At 40.8% G+C, this 26276-nt stretch overlaps 1 protein-coding gene and 1 pseudogene across 1 annotated transcript; one reads left to right on the top strand and one right to left on the bottom strand.

Moving 5' to 3' along the window:
- Window positions 1–20: 20 nt before the first annotated feature.
- On the bottom strand, window positions 21–19415 carry Fuss (SKI family transcriptional corepressor fussel). The gene is made up of 6 exons (XM_076894166.1): window positions 19320–19415; window positions 18641–18942; window positions 17765–18357; window positions 15634–15959; window positions 1363–1492; window positions 21–139 (listed from the first exon to the last, which is right to left on the bottom strand). Exons 1-6 carry the CDS (start codon window positions 19413–19415, stop codon window positions 39–41), a joined length of 1548 nt encoding a protein of 515 aa, XP_076750281.1. The 3' UTR covers window positions 21–38.
- LOC143422878 (histone H2B-like) lies at window positions 11034–12297 on the top strand (annotated as a pseudogene).
- Window positions 19416–26276: the final 6861 nt, after the last annotated feature.

Genomic DNA, 26276 nt, shown 5'->3' with positions numbered 1-26276 from the left:
TCCTTCATTCGCCCCCTTTATCCCGCGTCTCGTGTCGATTAATTAGTGGGCGCAGACGGGCTATGGATCTGACTGTAAAATATTCCTCGCGGATGACAAGCGGAACAATTCGTTCCCGTTCTCTCGCTCGGCTCGTTTCCTGCAATCATCACATTGTTGGAAATTAACAAAATTCCACGGCGCGCCGCCGGGTCAAAGGCGAATACAAACGGAATTGAAAAACCGTTTCATTTATTCATTTAAATCGAATGGGAAATGAACCACGCTGCAGGGGCCCAGTCGATTTCGAAAGTTGGTCGAACATGCTGCGCCCGATTAAAGGTGAGCGACTCTCGTCGATTGATTTTCATTTGAAATAATGTTTCTTCGGTACGTTTACGTGTCTCTTATTTTTGCATTTCCATTGAAAGTGTTGTTTCGAAAAATGGGACAGTATACTGAAAAAATTTTCTAGGTTTAGTTATTTATAATTTAACTATTTTAACAGATAACATTCTTCCACGAGTGTCTGAATAATTTTAACCAAGGATCTAATATCTTTTACTTAAACTGTGAGGCAACTTTTTGATGTATAAGTGAATGGGTCCATGCAGAGGGATAGAGGTGGCAATACTTTGGACAGCCAAGTATTATTAGGTGGTGGAAGAGTTAAGAAATGAGTCGCGGTGTTTCGTCGAGCTTCGAGGCGGAAGCGCGCAAGCGTCGTCGGAAATCACGCCTCCTCGTCCGGAGAGGAGTTCACCCGCAACCCCTTTTCGCGTTATTACCGGCTCGAAGATCCACCCCCCGCGTCTGATATCGAAGCAACCCTTCGTTCTCAGTTAACACTCCGGTCGCGACTAATTACTCTAATTAATTGAAACTCCCGGTCTTCCCTTGAACCTCTTCTGCCGCGCTAATTACTAATTGCCGATGTCAGGACGACATAGCTGGAGAATGCTCGCCGTAGTCACGTTTACTATTTCTGTTGGGAGAATTTTGTGAATCTTCAGATAATTTGATCGTTCATTTGGTTTTTAATGGATTCGCTGATTTTTGAAAGTTTTTTTAGAGGCATCCTTGCATACGCGACGCGATTCGTAGAGAAGATCGTTGCTTTGAAGTTGCTCGATGAACTTGCTTCATTTTTCAGATACGTGGCAAGCAATATTGTTCTCGCGTTAACATGCGATAGTCCAGTTAGTTGTAGTTAGTTGTAGTTGTAGTTTTGCTTTGTATGTTACCATGAAACTTGACACGATACAGAAATTTGTATTGTTTTGCATGACGTATTATTACGGTATCTAACTACGTCCTGATGGATAAGAAATCGTAGCGACACAGTAGAGTATTGTGCAAGCAAGTGTATTTATTATTGCATACCTTTTATTGCATTCAGATGTCGATAAAAGCTATTCCCTTGCCAGGAGTCGGGACTTCTTGCCGGTTGGAGTTCCGGTTTAACATCACGCGTGGCTGCTGCTTCCTCTGCTATCTTTTCAGCTTCTCGTTCCTAGAACGAAAGCCGTTATCTACATTTTAACACGGGTCCTTATTAATTATCTTTATCTAGTCATATATTTTTTTCTACTTCTTTGTCAATAATTATTCGAAAACTGTTACAATCATCTAAATCGAGCGTTCAGTTGTATACTAAGTTTGGTTCACGCGCTAAGACCACCAAGTCGATGTCCTTACTTGGTAAACACGATTAAAGTTTAGTTAGAGAAATTAGATAAAAAAATTATCACTAAACAAATTTACTAAACAGTAAAATTTCTTATATTTCCCTATTTCCTTTAAACAGAATTAAAATTTATAATTTCTGTAATTATAAAGTATTAGAGTTAAACGAATATATTTTAAATATCGAAGCAGTACATTTAACAAAAATACTACGCATTGTTAAATGTTCAAGGTTTTCATTTGCTTATTAGGTGCCTCGTAATTAGGAATTATCTAATGCGTACACTGTGCATTTCGATCTTCTCATCGTCGAAAGAGTTAACCATTAAGTACCACGTAATCGTGGCGAGGAATCGGCAAACGCTGTTAACGTCGTGTACACGTGACTTTCCTCCGTTAATGACAAACGACTGAATGGAATAAGGACGACCATCCAATCATCGCGAACGACCACTCAGTTATGCAACGATGGCCACAATCCTGTCGATGTGTTGCGACCAACGTCGGTTTACTCCATGGCTGCGATCTATAATCTAAACGCGACTGCCTGTACAAGCGGGACGCGGTACTTTATTTAATGTTTCCGCCGATAGCGATCGTCGAATTACTTAAATTAATATCATCACTTGGCTCGACGCCGATCGAAACGCTTGAATTATTTCTAGTTTTGGGAATCGACCTTCCTTTCCCCACCTCAATCGACATTTTGGTGCTTCTCCGAGGTCGAGGGAAACACTAATCATTTTTTACAGTACAAAATAAATCGTACAAACTGTTATCGATTGCTTATCCACTGCAGATATTGATTTGAAGTTTTTGTTCACTCATTGGTATTACTTTGGCGAGAATAGTTGTTAAGTGAATAAATTTTATCAAGTTTTTGTTGCTGAGTAATGTTCCAGCGAAACAATTTTTCTATTTAAAGAATTAAAAACGAAGGACGCTATTAATTATTTGCAGTACTTAAATCGATTTTTTGTTTAGTACATATATTATTATGAATATCTGAATTGCTCATTTAAACGATTTTGATGTTCTTTCATGAAATGTTTCTTAACACTTTGATCACCAAATGCATAAAAATCACATATAAATTATAATTTAAGTGTTTCTGCAGGATGCAGATTAATGTTTAAATTATGTACGTATAAAATTACCATTTATTCTGTACTATAGAGGAGCGTTATTATTAACCTTTTATTTCGTGCACGAGGGAAATAAATGTGAAATATTAACTGATTAAAATTAATTGATCGTACAGTTTCGTCGATAACGCAAGTTCGTTCGTTTAAAGCTTTTAATATCGAGTATCATGAATTTTGTTGCTTCCTCCTGCGCTTTTGTTGCAATTTTACGATTGACATTTAATGCACGTGTATAAATAAATCAATATCTCATTGATTTTATTATGGTGAGCATGCAAATGAAATTTAGCATTATACATATAAAACGAATTAATTTAATCATTAACAGTGAGTTATATATATATATTGATAGTATAATTATTCTTTATTAGAATTTTGATTAACTCTAATATTTATTTAAATACGATAGTAGCACGTATCTCGTTAGCATTGTATGCGATATACGATATGTACTACTTGGGTTTAAGTAGTTTAGATCAGCAAATAGTCAGACATAGCGTACCATGGAACATTAATTTAGAAAGTCGTTGCTGCAACACAAACATTTTTTATTGTCGACAATATTTGATTTTTATACTTTTCTTACCTGTTATATAAGATTTCATTTTACTTTTAACATAAACTTAATGATAGATATACTGATATACACTTAGGTACGGTAGTTGTGAGTTAATAAGCAAATGAAATAATCAATATTTAACACGAACAATGGTATTACCATTAAATTATGTAGGAGGTAGGCTTGGAACTCTGTATTGTGTGGTATCGATCGCTTACGATAAGATTCAATGATTAAATCAATTCTCTGAAAGAGCCGCGTGACGAGCATTATTTAAAAATCAAGCCGCGTCCAGGCCTTCGTTCGTTTCATGACGTAAACTACGTGTAAAGTAAAAATACGTAAGGAGTCGACACGCGATTATGCATTTTTAATAACTGCCACTCCATGTACATACAGTACCAACAGAACTTATTATGTTAGTCAAACTTTCGAAACAGAGATTAATTGGGATTCTACCGCCTTCAAATTTCAATCTGTTTCAAGTGAACAAATAAAAAGATATAATATAAAGAGTGAGTATTAAACAATTCAATTATTTATCTATTACAAAATGATATACTCGACAAAACTCAACAGAATTCTATTTATTTACATCCATTGCTTTGATTATACGCCATTGTTGAGAAACTGATCCGTTAAAACTTGTTACGAAGCTTCTTCTCAACAGATTTCCCTTAACTCGCTAAGCTCGATGAAGTTGCCAATTAAACGATGTAAATCGCAAGTCGAAATTACGACGCGCTATTCGCGTTTGCACATTTGAATTCCGCGGCTCGCGTATACTGTCGCATCGTGGCACGTGATACGATGGTGAGCGCCGAAGTATAATCGCGGAGATGCACGATTCTAGATACGATTGTAGAGCGTGACGCCTTCATCAAGCTCCAGTTAAATATTCAGTCGAACGTAGGACGATTAGGTTGTCACGTGACGCTGTCGCCGGAAGCCACGCCGATTACATTTGCTTTGTTACCAGCGAGAGATTGGTCATCGCTATCAGCCGACAACTTTTCTATCACCGTTAATGCGCACTCCGTTACGTGTATCTATATCCGTTCAATTCTAGAAATAAGTCAAAGTAGAAAATCGTTACATGGAATATTTTTCATCTTCGTTCACGGTCGTCGTTCGATGTCGAAGGCGACGATCAAATTTTCATGGTGTTTGGGATTTCGAGTAATTACGTTTTGTGTACAGAGGAGCTTGACGAGACGCAGTAGGGGCATAAGAGGGTCGATCCATCTATTGTGAAATAATTCAACGAGTCGAAACATTAGAAAGGGTAGATTTTAATCGATAGTAACTTCGAAACATACTCAGCGACTTCTACTTTATTATTCAATACACTTTTCATTCGTCATTCTCTTTTTATGATACGATTTGCAAAATTTATACTTACAAATATCAATTCTTTTTTTTCAAAGCAAAAATATATACTAATATATACTAATATGAAAATCAGGATACAATGTAAAATAAATTAAACAAAAGTAGGATACGTATCTCTTGCAAATATTATGTCACGCAACGTCGAGTTCTATTCAATGTATCGTTCGTTCATCGCATAACATTTAAATATAGGTCAGGTTAGGTTAGGTTAGGTTAATATTAAAATATTTCATTTACTTATTTACAAATGGTTCTCTACACACATGCAAGAGCAATAAGGCATTCTACAATTCATTTTAAAATGCTCCGTGAGTTATGAGCGAAAATATCATAATAACCGGATAATATCGTGATCGAGACCAGATAATATCGTATTTAGGGTATGCGTTTGTCAACGAGCAGGTGTTCGATAGAGCGAAGTACCCCGTTACCATCTTTACGATAGGCGCATATGTTACTTATAACAACCGTGCAACCGCGTTGCATGCGCAAGCGAATCCGAGCATCAAACTGGGTCGTCGTGACAAATCGATTCGTTACGGTGAACTACCGATTTTAATCCCGTATGCCCCAGAACCAATCGTAATTATCGACCTGCGTATCATCCTTTTCAAAGATCGTTTGCGATGTTTTGATTATTCAAGCTGGCGACAATGCGCCAACAACAGATGCGATGACGAAAGAAACATTATCTGCTTGAAGTGTGAATGGTTTCATGACGTGTTATTAGGTACGCGTGGAAAAGGATGACAGGATGTTTGGAGGAAAATGAACGGACTGATCGCGTGCGATCGAATTCGAGAGGCTAAATAAGGTGGCTCTCCGTTGGTGAATGAGTCGAAGGAGAAAGTAAGTACGTTTATTGGACGTGGGAAATTATTTAATTTCCTTCAAATAATTTTCCTACATTTAGTTGAGATACTTGCACAGCTTTTGTTCTAAAAGGATGCAATGGTATGTTTGAGTAGATCAATCAGTAATTAGTTAATAATAGCAGAATTGAGGAAGATACGATTTATAAAAGAAAGTTATTTATTATAGAAAGAGTTATTATATAAGAAACCAAGTATGTTGAATTATAATATTTCAGTAATTTAAACTTAAAGATTTGATACTATTACAAGTGGAGTATTGTATATTTGTAATCACACTTACACAAATAATTTTGAATTTAAAATATAATTTTTATGGTAACTGGTGAAGTGCCACCAATCGAAGGAACATCTCGTTTAATTTTAAAATTCTCATAGCTGTATCGTGATCACTTTAATACGATTATTACGCGAATAAAATTGTACAACCAGAAGCAGAATATGGCACAAGGATTTTTAGAAATCTTGCAACACACTTCACGTACAAACGAAAGATAAATAACTGTATTTTATCACCGAAAGCGGTGCACACGGAGGACGTAACAAATCCTAGAAACGATGCTCTCGTTTCTTCTCTGTATTCTCACGTTTTCCCGTGGGTAAGTCGTCCGAAAGATAGATTCCGCATCGAGAACGGAGGGTGAGAACAAAGTGGATGACTGCGAAAATTCAAGGCGTACATCCACGAATCTTAGCTGATGGTCTAGTTATTATATTGCTTGTACGTGATGCGCGTAGATTCTGTTGGCGCCTTTTCTAGCATTGCAGAGGGCGGTGGAAAGATGTGACAGAGATCTGTGGGAAAGGGAGAGATCAAAATGGGAAAAGGTGCAAGTTATATAAAGTTGATTGATGTACAAAAATGTATTATTTTTTTTAGGACAAATTTACGTTTAGAGAGTAATGCCAGTGGCATTAATTTTAGTAGTAAAATCCACCTGTATAATAGTGACTCGATTACTTTGTAAAATAATATTAGTACTCCACGTTTTGTAACGGAAGCGTTTCAATACTAATGTAAAGATTTCCGGCTCCGATGTAGAAAAATACAAGAGTCCTTGTGGCGTGTTTTAATCGAAATTCGAAGATACCTCAACATTCACGTAACTCAGTGGGTTGGAAAATGTTCTCCACGCTACCGATTCAGTATCAACTATTCCTAATCGCGTATTCGAGAAAACGCGAAGCCGAAACGCAGGAGGACGTCGGAACCCCGCACGGGGGTGAGTTTTCCGCGTCCTCCCATTTGTGACTCCGTTCAGCCGAAGCAAAGTAGGTAGAAATCCTTGCCCGTCCCCATCATCGGAGCCCAGGCTCGCTTATCTATCCCTGCGCCCCTTTGTCCCACCCTTTTGCGTCTACACAACCCGTTTGCACGGCGAGGCCCTCCGCGTTCGGGCCATCGGCATCGCTAGACCGAAAACCGACACGACTCGTCTGCACCAGCGGCAGCCCATCCTCGCGTTATGGTTCGCTCAATTGTTTCAGCCCCGTTGATCCAATAAAGGATTACGGAGAAACAATCGTAGCGTGCGCCAACATCCCCCATGTTCGCCACCCCCTTCGCCGCCTTGTCCTCCACCTCTGGTTGCTGCATCCTGTACAGGATCAATTTTATCCCGTAAACGGCAAAAGTTTCTCCTATAGATCGCGTTCAACCGATTGTCGCGCGATCGATACGCCCTGTGCACGTGAAAGCACTTTTTGCGACCACTCCTCCTCCGAGGATTCCCTGACCGATTAAATTCTCATCCAGTTGGGGGGGGGGGGGGGGGTTAATTGATACGAGATATCGGACAGGTTTTCGGTCGTTTGTTATGCGGACTCTCCTTTGTCGAGCTAGTTTTTATTACGAGAAAGAGTTTGTGAGATTTAAGGCGACGTTTGGCTCGTGACGTTAATAACTTTTATGTGGTAACGACCCTTGCTGATTTAATTAAAAAAAAGAAGCGCTGACGCTTCTTTTCGGTGGAGTTCGTGTTACTTTAAAACGAGAACGGTGAAAAAGAGTATTATTTAATTTTTTAAATTATTTAGAAGTATTATTTCTTTCTTTGCATTTTGCATTGTTGCGTTGTAAGTTTTCTAAGTGCTTTTGGGCGCCTACAGTATATCATAAGCGGAGATTTTTTAAGGGCCTCTAGGCGTTAACAGTAGTCAAAGAGTTAATCTTCAATCTTTTTTTTGGTTTTCAGTAACGCGTTCCTCAGTTTTTTTTTTATTTTTGTATTACTCGCAAATTTTTACATTGCAAGCAACACTGGTTCCACATAGTTATTTTCTATACGCACATATGTATAGTTTTTACAATATTTTTTATTCATAAAATTGTAAAATAAAAAATATTCAAGGGTAATTTCATCTACTTCTTTAACATTTGTCAAATTTTTGTAAATAATAATATTCTTCGTCTGTAGGGATAGAGAGGGGTTACAATAATTGGATGTAAGTGCGACTTGTGCAAATTTCGATCGGGGATGCGAACCACTCGTCGAGTGGAATGTTAGTACGCAATCGTGTTAGCCGAATCACTTCCGGTCGGCCGATCTTGACCAAATTCATAGCGTGTTGCGGAATTATTCCGGGGGAATTGATTATGCTGCCTATAATGTCGGCTTTATTCGAGAGCGTTCGATCTTGCGCTACCGATTCTCTTGCTCCACGTTACCTCGGTTTCATTGAACAATTTTTTGCTTTTCGTCGACTTTGGAAATGGTTATTCCTCTATTATCTCGCGCAGCGGATGAATTTTAGAATTCTCGATGAAATAGATAAATTTATATTCCACATGCGCAATTATGTATAAACAATTAAAAAAATTATTTAATAATGCATTTACTTCATTCATAAGAAACCGCTTGAAACTGATTGAAATGTATAACTGTTAATAAAAAAAAATTAATTTGACTAAGACGGTGAAAGGTATGAGAACGAAGAGGATGCGTTTTTTAATTCGCGAGACGAGCAAGCGCATATGGAATTTGAATTACGCGGGCGTAGCAAAACGTTGTTCATTCTGGCGGAACATTATTTGCAGATTCTCAATGTTACATGGGAGTTGCGAAATAATTTTTCTCTGAAACCCTCTTATTCAGATAACTGCGCTGTGAACACAGCAGCGAAGCTAACGAGTTTCATCCCCGATGAATGAAAATTTCGAAACCTTTTCATCGACGCCACGAAATAGGCGGCGGTATTCAGCGTTTTTTTTGGGGGAACGATCAATGTTTTTTTACGTACTAATCGCCAATTTCAAAACGATTCGAGGCTAGTGGAATGTGAAATTAAAAACCACCCCGTGTGGGAATTAAGACGAAATCTGCGCAATGATCCGTGTCGGTTCGATTATTCAAATTTTCGCGCCCGTAAGCAATATTTCCAAAATATAACCCGTCATTATATATTGATAAATTCGTTGAATTTATTATTTATTTTAAACTTATTATCGATTTATTTTAAACTTTTAATCGAAGCAAAATATCTATCGTAAATCATTTAAGACATAATACTCCATAAATCAAGAATTATAATTAAATAGTTAATAGTAAATCATAATCAAATGTTATGTTATGTCGCATGGAATTATTTAGAATTATCCAAACATAAAAGCCAGGTGTTTAATGCAAGTTAACCATGTCTCTCCCCCTTTCGCAGCCCCTCGTAACGAGAAGTTAATCGTTGTTCTTCCATTATGTAAACAAGCTCCAACGTTGAAAACATTTTCTAGATTGAAAACGGGAAAAAGAGGGAAACTTGGTTAGGTTAGGCGAGGTTAAGGGTGAGAGGAGGACGGAACAGCGGAGGGGAAAATAAAGGACGGAAGTTGGGTCGAATTCGAGGGTGCTGGGCGGAGCTGACGATTATAATTAAATCAACAGTCACCGCCCACGACTTCCATAGCGGACCTTCGTTTCGTCCCACGGGCATCTCCAGCAAATTGCATTAAATCAACGACAATATCCGCGGTGTTCCCTGAAACCGACGCGTGTAATTGCCAGCCGCGTATCCCTGCGCTGAATAATTGTTGTTACGATTACGGTTTTTCCAAAGGACCACCTTCCTCCACTTAGATATGTTTACTCTTGGTGAATGTAAGATACATAAGAATCATTTTTTTTTCAAGCGTTGAATGTTGAATGAGTTTTACTGGGTACAGCTTGAATTGTTCGAGATAACGAGTTAAGGATCGAAACATTTTGTGCACTTACTAGAGAGACTCAGAGTGTCGAATGCAGAATTTTTAGAGTGATGGAAGAGGTATTGGAAATGTTTAGAACAGTATCAGAGTATTGGATAATTTTGGCATAATTTCATTAGTATAATAATTTAATATTGAATGTTGCTGAACAAATATATTTCGCAAGTTGTTTCAGATCGAGAAGTATTATTTATTTCATTGTATTCTGCATTGTTCCGTTATAAGTTTTGTAAGAGTTTTTGGGCGCCAACTTAAATATACCCTCAAAAGTTTTATTTTTATTCCAATGTGCTTATGAACATCAGGATAAAAATGGCGAGGATCATTTTAAAAGTTCAATTGTTTCATTAGCTGAAATCTCAATTCCACTTTACTACTTTGAAGGTAATTACTAATTTACTTGAAAGGGAAAAACGGTTTTACGTGCACTAATGGAACGATAGCTTTGTATAACATTTTTCGCGTTTAAAATAAATTTATGCAACGTTTTCTGACATCGCTTAGTCTTTCTTCTTTTTTAAACATAAATTTCAAAGGCGGACGAAGAATTGGAAATGGAATTACTCGAGTTACGATTGTTACTTTCGTTGAACAAGATATGATGAATTCATTTTTTATATCAGAAACATATTTATCTAAGCAATCTTACAGAGGCAATCTTACATGAACAGTTGTATCTGCAGATGAAAGTGATTTGGAATTATGTAAGATTAATGGCTTTTTAAACGGCGTATAGCGATAGACGGTACTGTTGAGGGCAGCGGGTTTTCATCGAGGTAAATGTTACCGGGTTAACTTTTTTAAATGGATGTTCGTACAATCGTGCGATATGCCAGTCAATTTAATCACAGAGTCCCGAAGGGTTCCACGGATATAAGGTCAGATGTTGACATTTCGCTCCGAGCGGGGAGAAACTTTAACGGTGCTCACTGGTTCTTAAAAATGCCAACTGGACGTTCTTAATTAAACGATCCTCTAAGATAAAGTGTAATGGAGTTACGTGCAATATTATTTCACGCAACTTCGAGTTAGGAATTATTCTATTTATGGTTCGAATTTTTACATTTTTACAACTCTGACATTGGCGATATTTCATTTTCCGTAGTTGACCTCTAAATATATTTTGAAAACGCATAAAAATTTAACATGGACAGCGAAAGAGATTCGGTTCGAACAGTACCCGAGATAACTAGCAGTCGACAATGCCGTCAAAGAGCAGTGGAAAAGCGGTGAAAAAAGCGGGCAAAGCCCAGAAGAATATCAGCAAAACGGATACGAAAAAAGAAGCGCAGGTGGAAGAGAAGTTACGCTATCTATTATGTTGTGTAAAAACTATTGTGCCTTTTGTGCACAAGATAGAGTTTATGTCCCAAATTTCGAAGTATACGAGTCGCAACAAATCCGACTTAATATCATTTAACAGTTGACAGTCGAAGCTAGTATATGTGCAAAAGGTGTTGGAATTCTACTAATCCGCTATAAGATAATATGCCGTGAAGATAAGTGAACTTTCCACACAACTGCGTTACATTTTCCAATTTTATTTCAATAAAGGCGCAAATGCTGTACGGGTCCACGAAGTTTACGCTGCACATGGACAAGATACATCATCAGAAGCAACAACCAAAAGATAATTTAGTCGCTAATGACCTAAACATCCACCACCAAAGAGTGTTAAATCATTTAGAGAAAACTGGCTACAAAAAGAAGCTCCATGTTTGGATGCCACATGATTTGATTGAAAAAAATTTACTCGATCGTATTTCTATCGGCGAATCTCTAGTGAGACGTAACGAAATCCAGCCATTTCTAAAGCGTTTGACCACGAGCGATGAACAATGGATAACTTACGACAACAATATGCGATAAAGATCGTGATCGAAGAGAGAAGAAGCTCCACAGTCTGTGGCAAATTCGACATTGACACCCAAAATGATTATGCTGTGTGTTTGGTGGGATTGGAAAAGCATCGTGAATTATGAGTCGTTCCCACCAGGTAAACTAATAGACTTGGACTTGGACAGGAAGGTTGTCCTGTACCACGTTGACAGCGACTTGTCCGAAATTGAGAACACTTGGCTGAGAAATTTTAATGCATTCAGCCTTATTTGTTTCGGTCTTTGCAGAACTCTTTGCATGAAAACTGTGTTTCACAATTTTTAAATCAAAAACAACACAAACTTTATAGCGACTCTATCATGGTGTTGTCGAAGAAATGGCTGAAGATTATCGAACAAAGTGGTGCATATGTGATTCCAAGTAAAGCAATGAACATCGTGAACAGTTTTGTGAATGATTTCGTATTTAAACGCATCGTGGCTGAAGCGTCAAGTTTGATCCATTACATCAACAATTAGTTCTGGAGAAATTTAGATTGCTGTACGTTTGCAGCTTCCTTGTGAATTGACTAACCACGTCGTCGGTGAAGGAACCAAAGCTATTATTAAATACACAAGTTCAAAGTAAACGTAACATTGCGACAGGAAAATGTTATAAATACTGTTCCATCGCAACGGACGATGTAGAGGAGGAAGAGCGTCTAATTAAAAATTTCATTCACGGTAGACGAAAAGAAGATGGTGTCGCTTAGCGAGGAGCAAGTTGAAAGAAGTATAACGGGTCGGGCCCCTTCGAAAATCTAATGGCTCTCCAGACGGTCGAAGCGCAATTAAAAGTTGCGGTCGAAACTAACTAAACCAGCCGGAGTTTGATTTAAACGTTCCCAACTCTCCTCTCTTCCCTCTTCTACGTGACGCCGTTTAATTGCATTTAAATGGATGTTGGAGGAAGTCTGCGAGTGTCTTCGTGCACCTCTCCAACGGAAACCCGATGCCAGGGGAAACTGACATGAGCTCGGGACATTCGTTAATCACGATCGACCAAAAGGATCTTAATTGACCAGAGAAGCATCTCAAATCGGTAATCGCCTTGCCCTTATTTCATGCCGTTCGAATACGTAAAACCTTTCGTTTCACTTTTATCCTCATTAATGCATCAGTTGTTTTCTCTTTTCATTGGTACAACCGTATACCTCTTTCGAATTCACATTTAATTTCGTTTTGTCTAACCCTTTGTACTTGGATGTCTCCTCTGAGAGAACATCGCAAGCATATTGCTCGGCTGTTTCCTCTGAAGGGACATCGGAATTCTTTAGCGATTACGGAGATTAATTTTATTCCGACTTTTTCAATTTTCACTCTCACAATATCTTTATATTGCACTTATCACAAAAAATGCAACTATATATATCCGAATGGTCACACATCACTCCTCTCCGATAACTAATCTTACATCTGTAAAAATGGGGAATAGTTCGATACCAATAAACGACACCCTCTTGAAATAAATAATCACGAAAGGCGGACAGGTTTGTTCAGAGACGGAGCAGAAGGAATCGTATACAGATGCGGTGGAAATGAAAATAGCAGATCCCTAGGCCTGCCCGTCGAACCGAGAAATAACTGCAAATAACGTTCGGGGATTACTTAGTTACCGGGATACACTTGTGGCCTGAGCAGGACTGTGCCGGCCGATGCAGTAACTGGGCTTTCCACGTCCTCTTGTACGTGTACCTTTGTGACGGATATCTACGTGTACGTACACTCGATGTCGTCGAGACGAGGCATGGAGAGGGGCAGAGATTTGGGTGAGTCTCTTCACAAAATACGGATCTGTCCCACTCGACACGTTCACCAACAAGGGTGAATTGAAAAGCTGTCTGGCAATCCGGATGGCTTATCCTGCTCGACCCCTCCGTACTACCTCTCCTTCTCTCACCCCCTTTCTCTGCCTCTTCTTTCCTTCTACCTCTTGCGGATAATTATTGCTAATTGTGCTTCTCTCAAGCGCCTTTCAAAGAACGATGTTCAATCGGTAACGCGGCATGTTGTTACGATTGTTGCGACCAATTAAATTTTGTTGCTGATTCGGAGTTAGATGTGCGTACATTTGATTAGATCACGGTTGTGCTCAAGTTGCCACGGCAGTGTCACGGTTATTTCTATAGTTATCGCTTGTTCGAAATTTGGTATTCAGCGAAACAGCGTTGAAACCGAGTCGCGCAAGGAAATGATAATTAATTTCCGGCGCGCTCGCGAAAGGACGCGAAGGCGGTTCACGTGACAGAGCGTAACGCCAGCATAACATCGCGGTCATTCATTTAATTATATCGTAAGTGTACCCGCACGCTGTGAGCATATTACGTCCAGTCGATCGCGCGAGCCCGTTAGTTCGTATGGCTACGGAGTATTTACTGACACAATAATTATCGCAATTGACGGGGGCAGCCGCACGAGCAGTCAAACCGCAGAGCAAATTCTAGGGACGTCGAGCAGTATTACGTGGCAAGCAACTCTCGCCCCCCCCTCTCTCTCTCTCTCTCTTTCTCTCTGCCTCTCTGTCTGTCTGTCTATGTTCGTCTGTCACTCCTTGCCTCTAGCCCTGCACGACTGAATGTTCGCTTGGCTCAATGGCGTATTGACGGCAACGAGAGAGGATTTCTCGTGTACCGCTCATTAATATTGGGCTGCGAGTCCCGGATGCGTCAAAGGAGATGGCTCCTTTGAATTCGAGAGTCGAGGTGTTGATGGTTTTCAGCTGGAGGGATATTAAAGGGAGGAGGAAAAGTTGGCGAATTGGGTGTGATTAATATTGATAATTTCCATGGTTTAATGGAAACAAACGAACCACGGTTAGAACCACGGTTAAAACTTGTTAAAACAGAAGATGCTTTGTAACTATTGAGCTGTTTTTGTGGGCACTCAATTATTATCCATCTTTTTCATTTATTAGTTAGTTCTTACAGTACGAGCGATATCTGGGAAAGGTTTGACTCGATTACAGCCAATTGGTGGGTACGACTGCGTTTAATTCGATTAACACGGAGCAAAGTTGTTTGCTCGATATCACGTAACCCAAAGTTATCTCGCTGCACGTTTACAGAAGGGGTCGGTATTCACGGGTGGAGCTACTTTCCTTCCAATATAAATATACTCCGTTATTAAACGACGAGAATATATAGCTTTATTCACTACTGAATGATTAAGGATTCTTGCTGACGCTTTAATGTATTGCTTTTTGCTACGCCAATGTTTACAGTGAGAACACGCTTCGTCTCTTTAATAAGCGTAAGGATAAACCAGATGGTCGAACGACTTTTCAGTTGCTACAGAACTTCGTTAAATCGAGTTCTACTCTTTCAAGAGCATATTTTTTTACAAATCATATACACGCGAATAGCAAGCAAAGCTTCGTTTACTTTCACGCGAGCGTGCGCACGTGGACAAGTGGCTGTTTGAACTAGAGCGTGATTGTTGCGAATTACCGATCGCGTGTTTATGTACACGCGAGGGCGGTCGACATATTTTCAGAAACGTTTCCTCGCCGAGAGTGTCAAGTGTTTGCTAACCCATTGCCGATGGAAGCTTTCGTAACTTCGTTACGATCGAAGGGTGCAACAATGGCCACGTGGCTGTCGCTGGGAAATATTATAGCGTCACGCTTACAACATGGGGTTAATGGAGCTACGATTAATTAATAAAATGCCTCGCCGTATATGGTAGTATCCTCATTTTCAGGAGCCTTGTCAACTTCAGGCTCTTTGTTCGAAACGCGTGTCACATTTTGTGTATCCGCTGTTCCAGTACTGAATTCGATCGAATTAAACCTCGAAGTATATACAATATAAGCTTTCATCGTACTTTATCTAAGTTTACTTTCGCTTAAAAATTCAGGTTCGCGAGTGGTTCACGAACGACGGTCTCTATCGTTTCCACAGCGAATAGCGGACTAGAAATCGCTTACCGTTTCTCGTGGTGGACTCCAGCATTGAGGTGAGTTGCGACCACTGTGACTGCTGGTCGCTGAATTCGAGATCGAATGAAGATTCTGAACGGCGATGTTCAGAGGCGTCACTGGATCGTCCTCTGTCGTCTCGATGTCCACCTCGTCGTCGGAGTTGTCCTCTTTATTGGACACCGAGGTATCCGACGGCGGTTCTTGAGCGACCGGCTCGATGATCGGCGGACCACGGATCACGGGACGGAAGGCGGATTGATGCAACGACGGGCTCACTGTCGGTATCAGCTGTTCTGTGGGACTGGAACCGCTTATCGGTGGTGGCAGAGGTCCTGAAAATTAATACATTTTACTCAGATGGTACGCGTTAATTCATAAGATCAATTTGAATTTGAAAAAAGTTTTATATTCTTATCGTGTAACGCTGATAGTTAGTTCACATGTTTACATGATTCTATTGGAAAATCTTCTTCTTTTCCGTTCTCAGTCTTCATCTCAGACAAAATATAGCTCGCTAACATAGTAAACTCTCGTATAATACAATTTTTAGTGTCACTATAATTGAGCGTTACATTGTTCTCTTTATCGTTTCTCATCAAGCGTAATATATTAAGGGGGAGTCCATTGCCAAAGCACGTCCGCAAATGTTCGTTACTCAGCGAAGTTTGCATATGGGTACACGGATATTCAATGAATCTGAAACACTTAACTAGCGATATCTGTTGTGTACCACCGTTAAGTTAATCCCCTAAATAGCTTATGGACTTGTGACGAAAATTTGTAGCTGATACCGTTTGTAACTTTTGCACGCGGCTGATACATTAACGGTCGTGCCCCTCCCACGGGGATTTCGTTTGCTATTAGTTTAAATAATTTCGATTGATTAATACGAACGCCGCAAGTAAATCGAAATAGCGACGTTAATTGATCGTACGATGTGCACTCGAACGTAGGACCGTGGCATTAATAATTATTATCAAATACCATTACCTTACACGCATACGATCGCTGCCGTAACGCACTTTTCGCGTTCACATATTCTATGTAATTATACTAATGAACTCGAATGGCCAATGTAATTTCTGCTTGTTACGCATTTAATTCGGTTTATTACGCATTACGTAAACTAGCCGTTAACTATTAAAACGTACTTCTTTTGGGCTTGGGTTTGAGGTTCGTGCTATGCCAGGGTAATTTCATGTATCGTCGCTCTACTTCTACGGCGAAAAATAGTATTTCACTGGCTGCGACGATGAATTCCAAATATGTTTGCAATTGTACATGATTCCTTGGGATTACGTACTTTAACAAGGCTTAGCATGCGTTTAAAGATATGTAGAACAATTATAGAAGAGAAAACTTTCTTATTCTTCAAATAGTTGAATATATGTATGTATATATGATTTCGAATGGAGTAAGAAATGAAATAATAAACATTTTTAGAGTAAGAGTAAACTTGGACATTTTCAAAATGAAAATTCTACTTTCACAAGTAATCATTCTCAACCGTCCAATTAAACTGTAAATTTACACTGAAAAACCTCTTAAACATAACACCATAATTTAATCCGTTGCATGTTGTTAGCAAGAGTTACAGTTAAATACATAAATACGCGTTATAACTCCATTGGTGGTGCTACGGTAGTGCACAGTGAGTGCTACCGTTATTAATTTTATTATTCTATAATCTACTTATCCCGGAACAAAGTAAATCAAAAAAATACAAAGATAAATCTATCAGAATGCATATTCACGTAGACATATTTCGCGCAAAGTTTCAAATTTGGTTTACCACACCAAAAAATTTGCCAAAAAAACACAGAATCTAACCGTTGAATCTTACTCGTAGACATAACCTTGTAAAACTGATAATTCGAGTTTGGCCGATTTTCCTTGCATAGAAATTTTTGCAATTATTATTGTACACTTGACGCTTAGAGTATGGTAACAGAAAAGTATAAATCAAACGGACAAGTCATATAGCAAGAGACAAAAGAGAGAAAACTAAAACTCTAAAAACCGGAAGAACTACAAGTGCCATGATTTGGGAAAAGTTATTATTGGTACAAACAGAATCAAAGAATTATTTACAAGCGGGGAGAGGAGTCCCTAATAAATAACGGGATCGTAAACTCACCAGGAAATAGAACTGGACTTCTCTTGGCCAGCCATGGTAGAGCGTACGGGGAGAACGGAAATCCGGGTGTCTTCGCCGCAGCCACAGCGGCCGCTTGTTGGTGTTGATGCCAGACATAGTCCATCACTAAGCTTCTGGACAACGGTAGTGGTAATTCCGGGAATGGCGGTACCCGAGGGTGCGTGGTTGACGGGACGAGGTTAGGTATTTGTGCAGTGGGGGATGATCTTGGTTGTTTCGCTGGGCTTGGCGACTCCCTTGAAGTCGGATTATTAAGCAATCGCTTTCTGGTGCCGCCATTGAACATCGCTTTCACGTCCTCCCACGCGTGGACCACTTCATCCGGCGGGTTCCCGGACAGCTTCATGTGGCGACGCCACGAGTTGAAGTTCGCCGCGTCCGGTTGCACGTATTTGTCGGACGGGCCGATTCGGTGCGAATGGAAGATGAATTTGTTCGGGGAGAAGAAGAGGCCGCAGTAGGCGCATTTGATGCATTTCGCGCGGGAACTGTTATAGCGCGCTGGTAAGAATGCGCCCCGGCAACCCCAAGCGCACTCGTGGTGCACGGAGAACGCGAAGTCTTCCGGTAACCTTGAAGAGTACAAGAAGATGATCAGTGTGCATCGTTACTTTTAGGAAAAAGTTACTTTAGGAGTTAAGATTTGTGGTTTTCAAATCTGTTGGGATTATGTACTTGACCGTTGAAACTTATTTACTTTTTATATTGGCGAACAAATAACAACACTAATGCAAAAATATTTTTCAGGACCGTTGAGGCTTGTTCTCTTTGCGTTTCGTTTGAACATCGTCACATCGCAAGAAGATACCACGTATAGAACGATTTGGCAGCGGTGCTTTTTGAAATTGAACGAACCTGGGTGGCGCATTGTCGCCGAGGAACGATTTGCAGAGACGCTCGGCTTCCCTTCGCGTAATCATGCCGCATCTTCTGGAGGAAACAGGCATGGCACCGGCACGGCGGAGGATTTCCAGCTGGACGGGGGTGCATTGCACGCAGGTGATGCCCAACGCCACTCTCCGATTGTGGATCTCGTTGTAGCTGAACTGTTTCAGCAACGTGTTGCTGATCTGGGCCAAGCAGAGCCTCTCCTGACCCTCGATTACCAGAGAGACGATGTGAATCCCGTAGAGAGACACGGTGCCCACCTGCAACTCCTGACGCTTTAGGTACACAACGTGGTCCTCGGATGTTGCAACTCAAAACTCGGGTAAATTTGCTACCAAGTAGAGCATAACCGCTTAAAAACTCTTAATGATTCTTTTTCGAGAATTATTCTGCAGCTTCCGTTTTGTAATTTCGAAATTTTTATGATCATTCCTCAGAGACACAAGTGGTGTTCTTGTAGGCTTGTGATTAATTAATTGTGCAGAAATTGGGATCAAAGTTGTTGATAATAATTCAGAATCGATTGGCTATTGGTAACAAAAAAAAAGGAAAAAAAACAGGAACGAAAGCGGCGTTAATTTAGTTACAAACAAATCATTCTCGTCCGTCGCTTGAAGAATTAAAAATATCAAACCACACACGATACCTGATTGGATTTCGAATGCGACTGCGGCTGCGGCGATTGTGCTGATTTTTGGGGCGCGGTTATCGGCGGCATCGATAATACCGCCGGCCCGTCCATTCTACAGCTAGAAAAAGAGCAAAATGATCACGATCAATGTTTCTACATCTCTCGAGGAATTATAGGAGTACGTGACGCTAATGAATGCATTTTCAATTACAACGACCGGTTTAAATTCCACGATACTTTTCCGCCATGATAATGACGCGTACAATCACAAACTGACGCGCGCCTCCATTTTCTGCCGTTGTAATTATATTTATTACACTTTATCGATCAGAACCGACCGGTGGACGTCATTAAACCCGGCGTACGTGTTCGCATTTAGTTCGATTAAATCGGCCTTTTTCGTAGACGATCCGCCCGTTTTGCGGTCAATTAATCGCGATCACCCAAGGCTGACCTGATCGATTCGCGTCACAGCTCTCGTTTCTGCAGCACGTGTGATTAACTTTAGCCTCGAGTAGTCGGGAGGCTATTCCTTTTTAAATCGCCGCCACTGTCCGCGTGGTAATTAAGGGAATTGAAAGGATTCTGTCGTACGAGACGGAATTAAACGAAGTTGTCGTATCCTAGGTCCTTAACCCGTTAATTGGGTCGTTTCTTATTCAAAAGCTCCCTTTCAGCGCGGAATTAAAGATTAACGCGACTGAATTAATTAGTTTCAGCCTTTGCAAACACGAGTGTACCAGCGTACACAGTCTTTAATATTAAATAGTAATTATTTATCAGTGTTTATTTAGGTAAACAAATTATTTCTCACTTAAAATCATCAAATTCAGGAGATAGAAGTACTAATGCTTGCGATGCTCGAACTAATTGTTGTAAAAAAATCAACACGGATGCTTCAATTGTCTTCAGGTAGTTTAGAAAGTAAATTCGCATTGCGATAAGTAACATTTACTTAACTATTCGAATTCTTTATAAAAAGATAACTTTTGCGATAGCCGATTGAGAGAGGTAAGAAACACAGAGATTCAACGATTCAACAAATGATTCTCCGGCTCTTCCGCATAAAGTAGAGGAGCAGCAATGTCTACCTGCTCCCCTTTAACTAAAATGAACATAATAATTTCGCGTTGGTTCCCAACGAGCCTACCTCACTTTCACCCTTAGGATTTCTCTTTTCGTGAAGAGGTTGATCCTCGAAGAGGACCAAAGTCAGAATTCTGTCGTGGAAAGGTGGCGAAAAAGAAGTCATGGCGAGACAAAGAGTACCAAGGAGGGTTGGGGACCCTCCTTGTACTCTCCTAGTCTCGTTCTCCGACGAAAGACGGAGTACCAATAACTGCGCCGGGGCCAACGGACTTGTTTCATTAGTTTAACGCGCGACGAAGATTTCATCGAGGCGGTGAATTTTTCATGAGCAACCGGGAGCAGTAGCGAAACGATGGAAACGATGGGACAGGAACAAAGGAAGCGAGCGGAAAAGGGAGGAATAAAAACGGTGTGGCACGGTACGAAAAAGGAAAGGGATCCGATTTTGCGCAGCCACGGGAGAAAGAGAGAGCGAGATCGATAGAGACCGTGGAGGTGGGTGGAGAACGAGGCAACCCTCGGTGTTGATTTTAATTGAAAACGCCTCTATGAAGGTACATCGTACACGGCTACACGTACAACGGTGCACGCGGATAAAACTCGGCTACAAGCTGATACAGCTCTGACGTAGGAGTACAGAGAGCGCCAGCGCTCCAGCAAATGTCCCCAGGGACCGTGAAACCAGGGGGTAATTCAATTTGACACCCCCACCCACGCTTAAACAAGGCAGCACCCATCCGACCCTCCCCTCAACCCCTCTATCTCTCTCTCCCTCTCATTCTCTTTCTCTCTCTTCACTTCCGTGTCCCATCCATCTCTGTCCTTGTCCCACCCTTCGCAGTTATTTCCCCCCTCACTCCCTCTTTCTCTTCGTTGCGCAAATTAAATTCTCATCCACCGTGAAACAATGCCGGTACCCGAGCCGGAACATCCCTCTGCCCTCTCTTTCCTCCCTCTGTACACCAGCCTACCTGCAACTTCCAATTCCTCCACGTCCAACGAGCAACTCAACTCGCCCCTCTCCCTCGCCGAGCCGGACGCCGTTGGTCAGCGGTTCGACCCGATCGGACTCGAATCGACCGCATTAATTACTCGCTACTTACAAGCAGTACAAACTAGAAACGGCCGCACACGTTCTACTAATGGTCGTTCATTAGCTAATTACGCCGCGAAAATGAGACACTGCGGACTGGTGGAATAACGCACCGTCTTCCGAGTCATTTTTAACACTGAGACGATTTTCAATGTCGTGTTGCGGACGAGCAAAGTTCGAGAATTAAGAGCTTTCTCGTTCTGCTGGGGACTCTTTTAAAATTTCCCTTCGGTCCAGCAAATTCTCGTCCATCGAACGCGTTCAAACACCGTCAGTTTTTGTAGCTCCGCTCTTAAAAAGGAGTTCATATGCATCCCTGAAATTAAAAGGGCCGGAAGGACTTTTTGGCCAACGGAATATAACGAAAATGGGGTAGTTTACCCTTTGGACGCAATGTGTTTTCCGTTTCCACGGGGAGACAAGCAGACGAGAGTAGCGGCGGGTGTACAAGAGTAAAACGGACTTTGCATGCAACGTTGTAGGCGGGGACGAAGTCGCGGGGATAAACGTACCCGCGGGCTCGCGGATTATTTAAATGCAAACACAATGTTGTACCGTGGCGCATTGTTCCCCTCTCGGTTATTTTACAATTCAATCTGCGAGCCTCGGCTCCTGGAGGCGGCGGCCTTCCACGGGGAGCGCTTGTTCGTTCATTGTAACGTTGTTAAATCTCTGCGCTTCCATTATGACTACGTCGTACCCTCGTCCCATCTTTCTGCTCGCAACCCCTCCAACCGCCCTCGATCTATGCGATTCTTCTTTCGTTTCTTTTGGTGCACCTTTGGCATCGATATTTATAATTATTTCCCGAATATCTGTCGGTAAAGTAGAGCGTACGAACCTATTAGTTTTTAACAATATTTAGAGTATATGAGAAGAGGATTCGTAGAAGTTTTTTTTTTCGATGACTATTTAGTAATAAACAAAGTTTTGCAAAAGATACGATTTAATTTTGGTTTGAGCTTAAGAACGTTTCAAACCAATTACTATCTCTTAAAGATGTATCCGTTTGCAGTAAAATGTACTTTAATTAGTTAATTCTACGATTAATAGTTGATCCGTATAAAATCGTTCTTCAAATTCCAATTGAAAGCTAATCTACGCGATTACCAATTTCGATACAACAACCAGCTGGAAATCTTAAGCGGGATGCCTCTTTAATCCGTCTTCTGCCAGTTTAGATAATTTTCCAAGCAGATTATTCTCTAAAAGGACAAATCTAAATGAAACTCCTGTCAATTTTAATTAATGGATACGCAGAAATGAATACACGCGCTTGAAAGATGGCAGACATACTTGACGACGATCATTTAACGTCTTCGCGGGAAACGGAAGCGATCGTTCGCGAGTAGCCAAGCGAAAAATTGCCCGAACCGGCGAACTTTAGTAACTCGTGAAATTGCCCCGGCAAAACTTTTTCCAGGGGTCACCTGAGCCCCGAGGCGTCCGGCTGATATTAATTCCATCCCCCAAAATGAAACAGGTTGTTGTTTTCAAGGTCTTTCGTGAGTTAAATCCAAAGCGATGCACGGATAATCTCTGGACAAACAGTTTACGATGTTTGCTTGCCCACCCTCTTCCCTGCTGGATCTAAGCCCTCGTTGTCCCGCGGGACCAGTTTACCCCTCCCCCGCCAGGTTCGTGAATCGGCTATCAATTTACTTAGAAGCGACCGTGAAGTGTCCTCGTGGATTAAGAACGTGTCGTTCGTTAAATATTCCAAATTTTTTATCGTAATTTGTACAAATATTTGAGAGCATCTTCAAGGACACGTATCAACCTTGTTCTTCTATTAGATTATGAAGATTGTAGAGATCACGAAGGCGAGCACACTGCGTGTGCTCTCGTCAGTTTCGTTAAATGAGGATTGATTCGATTTTTATAAATATAACGCACACGAGAAAAATAAATATAACGCTAAATATAACGTTTGCACACGAGAACTGCATAATAAATTTGTCTTAAAACTTGTGGGCTCCTCGATGGAGAAAATGCAATAGAAAATCGTAATAACTTCATCTATCCTGTTGGTGAATTACAAATGTCATGTAAATAACGACGCGGTTACTTTTTCGTTCAAGTGCAAACGATCAAAGTTGTAAATCGTCCAGGGCAGGGATTGTCCTCGTTCTCCGCGAACCGAATCGTTCTAAAATCAATTCCATTCGTCAGCATAAATTTCGCAATACACGCACGTTAGTTTACACGCGAGAACTCTCAGTCTCGCCTTTCGAAGACCATTCCGTCACACAACAATGTAACCATTAACGACGATCTCCACTGAAGTTCATCACGCACAAGAAATGCCACCCAACGGGACCCTAGTTCGACACGTGCACTTCACCGCGATTCCTAGCAAATTTAACAAATACCTGTTCGATCGAGACTCCTGGCAGCGAAAGTCGGCTCCCGTTTCGGATTAACTGGTCCCAGGTCACGTAATCCTGTCGCGGACGCGATGCAACGCGTGCAGGATCGCTTCGAGCACACGAGGACGTCGTTAAACCATGAGAAAATTTGGTGCTCGCGATGGAAAACGGGGCGAGCGACGCGGATGTCGAAGGAGCGCGTTGGGGATGGCTACGAGCGACTGTCCGGCCAACGTTTCGAAAACTCTCACCCTTTTCCACCCTCCGCGAGACACGCGTGGAGAAGCGAGCCAGGGACAGAGAGGGAAGAGGACACCGGAGAACCGCCCCCGAGTATGCCAGCCACGTAACAACCAACCCCATGGCGACGATAACAGGGTCGAAGGCGGAGCCTCGGTCTCTTGGCCGACGGGGGTGGCTGGCTCGCCTCAGGGGTAACTACAAACACGTACTTAACGAACATTACGATCGTACTCGAAGTCAAGCCACGCACACAACCCGGATCGTTGGCTCGTTCGTGATGCACGCGAGGAAACAACTTCCGGGATTCATTTCCATGCGATTTTTTGTCTTTAATTATTGATCCTTTTGACTATTCTCGAAACTCGTATAATTTTTATACATTTTGTATTACGAATCTTCTTATGCGGTTTGATACTAAAAAGTGCTTCGTTGAAGATAGATGCTTTTGAATTGAATTTTTTGCGAGTCTTAATCCTTTGTAGGAAGAGAAAGTTATTTAAGTATATAATATCGAATTCATTTTTTCATTTTTCTTGATGAAAGTTCCCAAGTGGATTATTAAATTGACATCTTTCGATTGTGATTCATAATCTTGTGGCTCGTGCAAGTGATCAAGTTAGTCAATATTTTGCTTGAAAATTTACGATAAAATTTCGTGAAATTAATGTAATCAGTTATTCAAGGGTTTTCAAGTTATGCTGCTAGATTTTTAATTGTTACCGATTAGCGATTAGTAATATTAAAACGCCGTGGTACGTTTTCAGTAAATAATGGTTTCCTGCTGTTTGTTGAATAAATTGGCGAGCGCTTTGATTATTTGGAGGGGATGTTTTAAAGCCGCGTGGATTTTAATGTCCATGTAATAGGGTGTTACATTATTCAAAGTTTCGTGCCCTCACGCGGAGACTTAGAGATTTGAACCAGTTTCACGAGAGGCTTTAACCTGAAAAACATTTTTGCTGGATATCTCGGTTGCAGATTATCGATTTTTTAATTTTGAATCGGTAATGAAATGTAACCAGAGCTGTTTCAAGGTTACCAGTCGAAACGTTCCAAGAAAAGCTTGATCAAATTCTCGCGAATCAACAATTTACGATACTCATGCAATTATTGTATTATTCAATGATGCGTTAATACTTTTCTTCATCGATCTACTTTCACTTAATTGCTTTTCAGACAGTTAAGCAGATTACAAATGCAATTTAAACTAATTGAAGGCATGCAAAATATGCATAAGATTAAACGTTTCACGTGTAATAGGGCAAGTTTTATCTTCAAAGGGAACAATTCATTTTGTAAAAGTACATTGTACACTTAACTGGTATCCTCTCTTTGCTGATGTCCTCTCGCGGAGTAATTACTTATATTTTAAAGGCAGAAAAAATTGAAGAAATCTCGGGAATTTTTCACTGAATATTCGAAAATATTGCAACGGTATCCCTATTATTTTTCGAGACGAATCTAACTTCAATTAATGCTCTGAGAATTTACAGTGTTTTTATATGAATTTGCATATTAATAATCTAAATATTAGTGTAAAAATCTGATACAGCTTAATCGCAGCTTAACGTAAGGATTAGTTTATCACAGTACAATATCATCCCTTTGTTAGTTAGCTAAAAATCGTTAATTAAAAGGAAACAAGGAACCCTCGACGAGTGACGCTTCGCATCTTTCGTCGAAACAAACGTGAGAAATAAGAAATAAGAAATACCAGACTCGTAGAAAGTACAGTAAGCATCGTTTCCAGCAACAGGCCTGGATTCCCCTAACGAAACGTCGTTTAACGAACCGCAAAGAGGCTGGTACAGTTTATACCCCAGTTGGCCATTATGATTTTTGGTGCCCCCGCGTGTAATAAATATTGTTGCGGACCCCTGCCAATTATGCCGTCGCTTCCTCGCACCGACACGCGGCACCCAACAGGAGAGACAAGGGTGACGATGTACGAACATAAGGTCGCGTCTCCGTTTCAGCCCCTCGGCTTCTCGCGTCCCAACCCCGTCCGTTCGAGTGTCCCGAAATCCGTGACTGCATTATTTTATTAATGTCACCGATCGGCCGCTGTCGTTGCTTTCTTTCCTTGCTTAAAAAAATGATATTCCGCTCTGCACGCTGCCAAAGGACAGCTCATGCTCTGCATACAAAGTGGAATGTAATATAGCGGAGGGGAATATT

Source organism: Xylocopa sonorina, chromosome 4 (assembly GCF_050948175.1).
Source record: "Xylocopa sonorina isolate GNS202 chromosome 4, iyXylSono1_principal, whole genome shotgun sequence".
NCBI lineage: Eukaryota > Metazoa > Arthropoda > Insecta > Hymenoptera > Apidae > Xylocopa > Xylocopa sonorina.
Note: the sequence above shows the minus strand (reverse complement) of the source record. Positions and strands in the feature narration are given on the sequence as shown.